Source organism: Meleagris gallopavo, chromosome 22, assembly GCF_000146605.3.
Source record: "Meleagris gallopavo isolate NT-WF06-2002-E0010 breed Aviagen turkey brand Nicholas breeding stock chromosome 22, Turkey_5.1, whole genome shotgun sequence".
Classification (NCBI taxonomy): domain Eukaryota; kingdom Metazoa; phylum Chordata; class Aves; order Galliformes; family Phasianidae; genus Meleagris; species Meleagris gallopavo.
This window is the reverse complement of record NC_015032.2, coordinates 13,276,587-13,284,877: the sequence shown is the minus strand read 5'-3', so window position 1 is coordinate 13,284,877 and position 8,291 is coordinate 13,276,587. Positions and strand designations below refer to the sequence as shown.

Below are 8,291 nucleotides of genomic sequence, written 5' to 3'. Positions count from 1 at the left end.
CGGGCGGAGCAGGCCCGGCGCGGGGCCGGCCCGCCGCCATGTCCTCCTTCTCGGAGTCGGCGCTGGAGAAGAAGCTGTCGGAGCTGAGCAACTCCCAGCAGAGCGTGCAGACGCTGTCGCTGTGGCTCATCCACCACCGCAAGCACGCAGGGCCCATCGTCTCCGTCTGGCACCGGGAGCTCCGCAAAGGTGGGCGCGGAGCGGGCCCGTAGCCCTGCCCGGGGCCTCTCCTCGTCCCGCTCACCTTCACGTCCATCCCCACCGTGGGCCGCCTCCCGACTGCCTGGGCCGGGTCTGTGCGGCTGCGGCCTGAGGCGGTGCTCCCCGGCCCTGGAACTCACGGGGAGAGCAGAACGTGGGGATTTGGAAGGAGAGTGGAAGCTTTTGGTTTTGAGCCATAGAACGATTGGGTTGGAGGAGGCCTTACGGTCTATGTGTTTCCAACCTCCTGCTCTAGACAGAGATGCCGCCTGCTAAATCGTGGGTTTGGGTCTCTCTGTTGCTGGGTTGTACAGAGGCAGCCAGAGTTAAGCGAAGTAAAAGCAGAAATCTGTGAAACTCTTTGTTAGAGCTGTCCAGAAATGCTCTGTACTCGCTGTGCTTGGAGCTGGATTCAAGTTTGCCTTAGGAAGCACCACTGACTTCCCAGAAAACTTTGCAATGAGTTTATGGGGACACTGGTGGTGTTCCTGAGGGAGCTCTGAAAGCAGCTGCTGCCACCTCTGACATCCTGTGTGATGCTGGAGGAACCTCCGCAGGACCATTTTGTTGGTTCCCCTTCCATCCAGGATGGGCTTCCAGAGGTCTCGGTGGGGCACGCTGTGAGAACAACAGCTCTGTTTTCTCTCTATACTGCTGTGCTCAGGAGAGCAGCTTCTGCCTGTAGTGAAATAGGGTCTGGTGGTGTCACAGTGGGAAAAGCTATGGGATAAGTTATTTCAAAATAGTAGTGTCTAAAAAAAAATCTGACTTTCTGCAATTGTATTCTCCTGCAATTTCATTCAGTTCTGAATTAAAACCAAATTGTAGTTTGTTTTTTTTTTCATGAAGCTAATGAACAAAAAAAGTCTTACTACATTACACATGGGGTAGAGCAGCTCTTTTTAAACTTTCCTAGAATTAAACAGTGTTTTCCTCAGAGATGAGGTATTATGCACAAAAAAGCTTAGACTTGTGTTTGTTTTGAGTTAGCTAGGGGAAACCAAAATAAAACACAGAATTGAAGAGATTAAGGACTGCTTGACTTGAAAGCCTCTGATTTGTCATGGTAAAATTGAAATCTTTTTAGATTTGTTTTTAGGCTAAAAACCTGTAAATCACTTTGAAAATAATGCTAATGATTTTGGGTCAAAGAATGTGAAATAAATGCCATTTCTTTTTTTCTTTTTTTCTTTTTTTCCCTTCCCAGCAAAATCAAGTAGGAAACTTACTTTCCTATACTTAGCAAATGATGTCATCCAGAACAGTAAGAGGAAAGGTCCTGAATTTACAAGGGAATTCGAATCTGTTCTTGTGGATGCTTTTTCTCATGTTGCCAGGTATGTTGTTGCATTATGTATTTCTTCAACTTTTCTCAATAGATTTGTGTTCTTGTAATGCTAAGTCTAATTAATTGACTTTTCTGAAGCATTGGGAATATTCCCACCTTGTTTTTAGTAGAGATTGGGTTCAGCCTGCTTTGCACCTAGGAACTGTTTTGTGGTCGTATTTCTCTGTGGGGGAATTTGTATAAAGTTGTGAGGCAACCGATTCACATCCAGACATCTGTGCTTTCTGTGCAGCTCCTGTATGCTTTATTTTAATTGTTACCAAAAGATCTTGAAGTTCTGTTCCATGAGTAGTAAAACTGAACAGTTGCATCTGTTTGCTGAAGCTGCTTAATGAAAATCTTTTCTTCATTGCTGGAAGTCTCTAAAACAGACCTGGTATCTCAGGTTGCAGTGCCCTCATTAATTCTTCTGGCTTGGGTGTAGTTTCTTTTGTTTTATTGGTTGTTTTAATGGTTATCTGATCATTGGTTTCCTTGCTAGATAAAGGAAGGATTTCATACATAAAAGGGAAGATGTGAGGCAGCTGCAGTTCTAGCAAGAATAAACTATTGCTTAGTGAAGATTTTCTCTAAATAGTGTAATAAGTCTTATTATCTCAGTTAAACAACTTTAATGTTCTGTGTATTTAGTGGTATATTGTTCTGGATGGCTGTCTAACTTTCAGTGTGCTAAATGAGTATGTTTAAGTGCCTAATGAGCCAAACAACCTGCTTTTTAATTGGGATGTTATTGACTGAAACAACTGTTTAAAGTTAACACTCTGAATTGTAAGCATGTCAACTTGAAGGTGTTTTGTGACTGTTCTTGGAAGTTCTGAGAGATGTTGGGTTCCTTCCTTGAAAGCTGTTCTTGCCCGTACATTGGGGTGGGAATGTGGGATGCTTTCAGGCAATCTTTGGTTCCAGCAAAAGGGGAAAATTGATCACAAATGTGTTTTACAGAGTTTGTCTTAGACAGTGAGAGAGAATCTCTCCGAATGTGTGAGTATTGCCATGGATGCAAGTGCTAGCTTGGAAGATGCTCTCTTAAAATACTCCATCTGTTTTTCAGCTGAACAATAATTATTTTCTGATCTTTGAGCAGAGAAGCAGATGAGGGCTGCAAAAAGCCCTTGGAACGATTGCTTAACATCTGGCAAGAAAGAAGCGTGTATGGCAGTGAGTTCATACAGCAGCTGAAACTTTCTATGGAAGACTCCAATAGTCCCCAAACTAAAGGTAAATGCATGTGCTTTCTGTGGAGTGTTTTACTTGATTTTTTCAATACAGAGTGATGGTGAGAAGTTTAGCTCTGGGTTGCTGTAGTTGCGTTGCTTTCAGAGTTGCTCATGGAGATTCGTCAGAATTCTCTTGAGAGAATTGTGATTCTATAAAACTTGCTGTTCTGGTTTGCAGGTGTGTTGCCCTGTAGCTGTTAGTAAGCCTCCATGTAATTTCTGCCTCTGCACATGCAGGTGGAATGCACCAGGGCTGGTGTGAAAACAGGCAGGATGTTGTGCTCACAGGAGTTTGACGTTGTCCTGCTCTAAATGTCTGTGCGTAGTTAGCTGGGTTATTATGGTGCTTCCTTTTGCATATTTACATTTTATTACGATTTGGCAAGGGCTCTTTTTAATAAATGGAAGCTGGCATATATTCCCAGAAGCTTGTGTCTTTTTTTTCTTATACCAGCTGGAGTCATTTGAGGAGAAAGTAATAATTTTCCGTAATTTCTTATCATTAGAAAGATGAGAAACTTAGTGTAAACTTCTTGTATTTACTGTATTTTCGTACTGCTTTGACAGTACTGCCTGTTCTGTGGTGTCTGACAGTATTTACTGGGTTTACTGTAATGAGGAGCGGGTGGCAATAGGGTGCCTGACCTGTGGAAAGTGAAGGTCATTAAAAATGACCAGTGTTCTGGTCAAGGGAATTTGTTCACTGCAGCTGAAGGTGGTGTCAGCATCTTTATGTAAGCTAAAGATTGATGCTTTGACCAAATTTCTCTTGCTTCCCATAGAGGTATGATGCTTTGTGAGACAGCTTCATTATTAATAAAGTACTCTTAGGCCATTCTTAGATGGTAAAAACAAGGAAGATACCAAGCTGAGGTTGGTAATTGTATGGAATGAACACGAGGGTGCGAGCAAAGTATGTGGAGACATCTAAAGCTGCAGTTTGGAGGGTTTTCAAGTGCTTCAGGCAAAATTACTGAATGGGTGCTTTAGCAGCTTACAACAAAAGCCTTCATATGTAGTGTGTGCTTTTTTTGTTTTGTTTTGGAGCCCTGACCTTTTTTTGCAGCAGCTGACCTGACCCCAGGGCTTGTCTCCTCCATCAGGACCTCCCACGCAGGCCTCCGTTCTGGGGCTGGGAGGTGGGGAAATGAGTTCTGGAAGGGCTGAGACAGTTATGGTCTGGAAGTGGAACAGTTCATTTTGTGTTCTTGCGCCAGACTGGGCGCAAGGCCTAAGACAACTGTTTGTCAGGAAAGGATGGAACTTAACATTCCTGAGTTCTTTTCAAACTGATTAGCTCCAAACTGTTGATTTCTTAGGTCACCTAGATAAATGTTTCATTTTTTAGCTAAACAAAATGATACAGTGCATCCAAGAAACGCAGCTGTGACTTCCAGGTGAACTGGCAATGAACTGTTGTTCAGTATCCTTGGCTGTTAGATGGTATCAATCAGTGCTGCTACTGTTATCTCTAGAACTTAACAGCTTATAGGAAATGGAGCTCTTCTGGAGTGTGAGAGAGCTTTGTGGGTAAGAGTGAAAATACTGTTGTTCAGTTGGTGAGGACCTTAGTATTTGGCTGAAGACATAAATATGCAGTTTTTTATTTGAGAGAACAGCCCAGGCCTTTTCAGAAGTGTGAGTATTGCTGCTTTGTCAGTTCACTGTGGTGGATTTTCTTTTTTTTTTTTTTTTTTCAAATCAATTTTCTTTCCTTAGTTGAAAAAAGCCTTGGAGTTCTGAGATTTCTTTCCTTGTTTTGACTGTCATGTTTTCAAATGCAGCTTCATCCTGGTGAGGTCTCATTTCACATGGTTAGATGAGCTGGTGTTTGCCTGGTGTCTGGTAGCCAGTTATCTGTATTGCAGAAGGCTTTGATGTAGTTACTCTGTTCTCTTTTCAAATTGGTGAATGTAATCAAGATGGACGATGGCTCGTTGTGCAGGTGTAATGTGCCATGACAACGAGAGGTGGTGGTCCTCCACAGCCCTCCTGTCTGCCTGCTTTTGTGAGCATCTGGAGTAGATGTAGCTGAGAGATGGGTAGCGTCACCATCTTCAGATTGGTGCAAATTTAAGGCTCTTCAAAACTTTAACAGCATCAGAACATCTGGTCCTGTGACAAGGAATATGCTTTTGTTCAGCCTAAGGCGTGGCAACTGGTGTGTGCAGATAATTCTCCATGTTTTCTCATATTGCAGCATGATTGAGTTGCTAGGTGCTGCTTTCTGAACAGGATGGCTCTGCTCTGGTTGAAGAACACCAGTTGTGTTTGGAGTTGTGAAACTTGCCGAAATTAAGGAGACTCCTGGATCAGAGAGGAAAGACATCTTTAAGGTTTACTGGTGAATGTTCCAATGGTGCAGCCTGCTTCTTGTTACCTTAGTAGCAGTGCCTCAGATAGACATTTATTTGTTTTATACTGGGTTGAGATTAAAAAAAATCCAATCAAATGATTATTTTTAACAGAGCAAAGTTTTAAATTCCTAGTTATCCTGCTCAGTATCTTCCTATCCTATGTTCAACATAGGATCCACATCAGTTTCTCTTTGCTGTGCATATGATCCCGGAGTGAGATCAAAGAAGCGTCTTTACCTCTCAAACCGGTCTGCAGGTGACGAGAACAAAAAGGTGGGTGGCCTAGATGGGAAGATCTGCTGCTTTGCCAGCTTGTAGGAAAAGTCTTTCTTTGTCACTGAAGTATTTGACACTGTAAGCTTTCTCGAGCCACAAGAGATGATTTGAAGACTGAAAAGCCAGTTGGTGGAGGTGTACCTTTACAATTCTCTCTGGATTTTCCTGGCACTACAGCAGCAACAAGATCAACAGCAATCTGGAGATTCACTGCAGAGCTGTTATGACAGCAATTGTCAGTTATTTTGGAGGAAGAAGTGCTTTGCTCTTTCTAAGGCTTTTAGGAAGCAGTTCAATTTCTGAGCTGTGAAGAAGACCCCAAAGGAAGCAGGAAAACTGAAATCCACTTGAGTAATGGCTTCTGTCGTCTTAATGTTGGTGTCAACAGCAGGCTCTTGATTTTCCTGGAAGGATCTTTCCATTTTCCACAGGGATACCTTGGTTGTTTCAGAAGCTGCGTGCAATTCACTGCTGTTGTATTCTGATTGGTGTTAGATGCTCTTAGTGCTTTCTCTCTTCTCTTGTTGGATTTGACAGGCTTTTTCATATACGTAGATTGCAGTGGAGAGATTACTTCTGACTTCTGGTTTTTTTTGAAGGCTACCCAGGCAGGGTATGTTGTAGTTTATGCCTGGCATCCTGTTGTTTCAGGGGTCCCTTTCAACCATATGCTCTTGAGTTTTAAGTGTATTTTTTTCTGTTGTGATGAAATGGAGATGGTAATTCTATATTCTTCAGGGAGGTCTTTTACTGCCCATGTTTACCAGTGCTGAAGGAGAAAAAAAAAAAGTGCCACAGTCCACACTTGTCATGCTACTCCTGCCCAAAATGCTACTGCCAGGCAGCCCGCTTTGCTCCTTTCTCACCTGGCCTCAGTGCCCTTTGGCTGCCATGGCCCCATCATGGCATGGCTGCTTTTGGGGCACACCAGCTGGCTGCTGTTACTTAAGACCGTGGGTGTCCATGCACCTGTCTTCTGTAGAGTCTTTTCAGTCAAACTTGTTCAGACGGAATTCAGTGGAATGCCAGATCCTCTGTTAGTTGTTACCAAACATAAAACTGTGTCTTGTGGTAGAACAGTTGGCTGCACAGCAGGAGCTGTTTTCAGCAATTTGAATCCCCATTCTCATTCATGTTTTTGCTTCTGTGTGAGCTGTGGTCATTCATTCTTATATTGATTACCTTGTGTTTGTCTTCTGTTGGTTAATTACTTTATGCTAAGTGCATACAAGTGGTAAATGCTGAGGGCTCCGTTGGCCAGGTTTGATGCCAAGGATGTTCCCTGGACTCTGTCCTCTGCTTTTTTACAAATGAGCCTGACTTATAAATTGTGGTGGCAAGTCTGAGGAATGGTTTGTCTTCTGAAGGCTCTGTAATTGGATCAAAGGCTGTGTTAAGACTTCTGACTCATTTAATAAACTGTCTTCTCTTTCAAGGCAAGATATGCTATGCTAAGGTTCATTCACCCCACTGTCTTGCTTTATGAAATTATTTCTGAAGTGTTATAGGTTTCCTGCTGGGAGATTGGTTCACGCTCTGCCCATAGCTGCTGCTGCCATCGCATCACACTGCAGAGCTTGAGTTTGACAGAGCTGTCCTGGAGTCTGTTGTGATGGAAGAGTGAAAGGTTGAATAACCAGCAGTTACTCAATTGATTGTGGGACTACAGCGAGCGTATGCTTGGTGCAAAAAAGAACTTGAAATTCTTCTGTCCATATGTATCTTAGGATCCATGCTTCGTTTCTACTGGTAGAAAATCCTTACCAGCATAGGTAGTATTAACTGGGGGATCCTAGCAGTGTTGAAGACCTGCCATTTATAGGTAAATTAGGGCATTTAGTTGTCTTTCCTTCCGACATGGGTGGCTCAGAGATGTGCACTGTGTATACTGCAATAGGAAGACTGCAACCTTGTAGTTTGTGTGTGCGTGTGCAGAGAACTGTGTGGGTAAAATCAGCCTGTTCTTGCTATTTTGTATCTGATTATTTGGAATATGATGCAGGTGTATCTGTGGCCCTCCTTCTCTTTAGAGAGGCCTAAGACTCAGAGCACTTTGTTTTGAAGTAGAGATTGTGAACGTGGGCAGATCTGGTATCCAAATGAGCTGCTCATGTGTCTTTAGTTGCAGAAGAGAAGAAGTCGTCTCTGAAGCGGACTTTTCAGCAAATACAAGAGGAGGAAGATGATGATTACCCTGGGAGCTACTCACCCCAGGACCCCAGCGCTGGGCCACTGCTGGTAGGTGGGAAGGGGTGGGAGAAGTTCTGCAGGTCTCCTCGCTGTGGTCCCACCACAAGGTGGAGCTCCAACAAGTGAAATGCATTGGGTGGGGAAGTTCAGCTGGGGGTTGAGATGTCAACGTGAAATGGAACAGATTCTTTTTTCGTGTTTAAACGCTGTGCCAATTCTAAATGATTTCAGGTAGTCCAAACTAAGATCTGAATATTGATACCAGTAAAGAATCACGAAGGACTGCTAGAAGAACAAACTATATTTTAAATCTTTCTGAAATCAACATGTAATCTCTTAAACCTAATGCTTTAACACTAATAGAACTAGGTTTTTGTTTTTTTCTTTTTAATTGGCAGGACATATCTCCAGTTTTTTTATGAAAAAGCTCAAACTTTGCTAGGTTTCATGGGAGTTGGTTAGGAAAATTGGGTGGCTTTTTTTTTTTGAGGCTGATATGTAAGGGGTGTGGAAACAATAGGAATGAAATAGAGGATTGTTCTGACCATTTAAGGCTACAAAATACACAATAGTTTAACATATGTTCATTTGAAAAGGATACAAAAAATTATGCTATCCATCTGGTAATGTGAACTTTGAAACATAAAAATAAATCACAGTTGTCAAAGAAATAAGTGAGGTGATTTTTTTGTTTTTTTTTTT

General features: G+C 42.6%; 1 protein-coding gene across 2 annotated transcripts; it reads left to right on the top strand.

Moving 5' to 3' along the window:
• The first annotated feature begins 6 nt into the window (after positions 1–6).
• On the top strand, positions 7–7,730 carry RPRD1B (regulation of nuclear pre-mRNA domain containing 1B). 2 transcript variants are annotated; one of them, XM_010722602.1, is made up of 4 exons: positions 7–189; positions 1,409–1,538; positions 2,634–2,767; positions 7,528–7,730. In XM_010722602.1, the coding sequence occupies exons 1-4, from the start codon at positions 39–41 to the stop codon at positions 7,713–7,715; spliced, it is 603 nt and encodes a 200-aa protein (XP_010720904.1). In that variant the 5' UTR covers positions 7–38; the 3' UTR covers positions 7,716–7,730. The 2 variants fall into 2 exon arrangements, with proteins under 2 accessions (XP_010720904.1, XP_010720903.1); XM_010722601.1 differs by having other exon boundaries at positions 7,522–7,730.
• Positions 7,731–8,291: the final 561 nt, after the last annotated feature.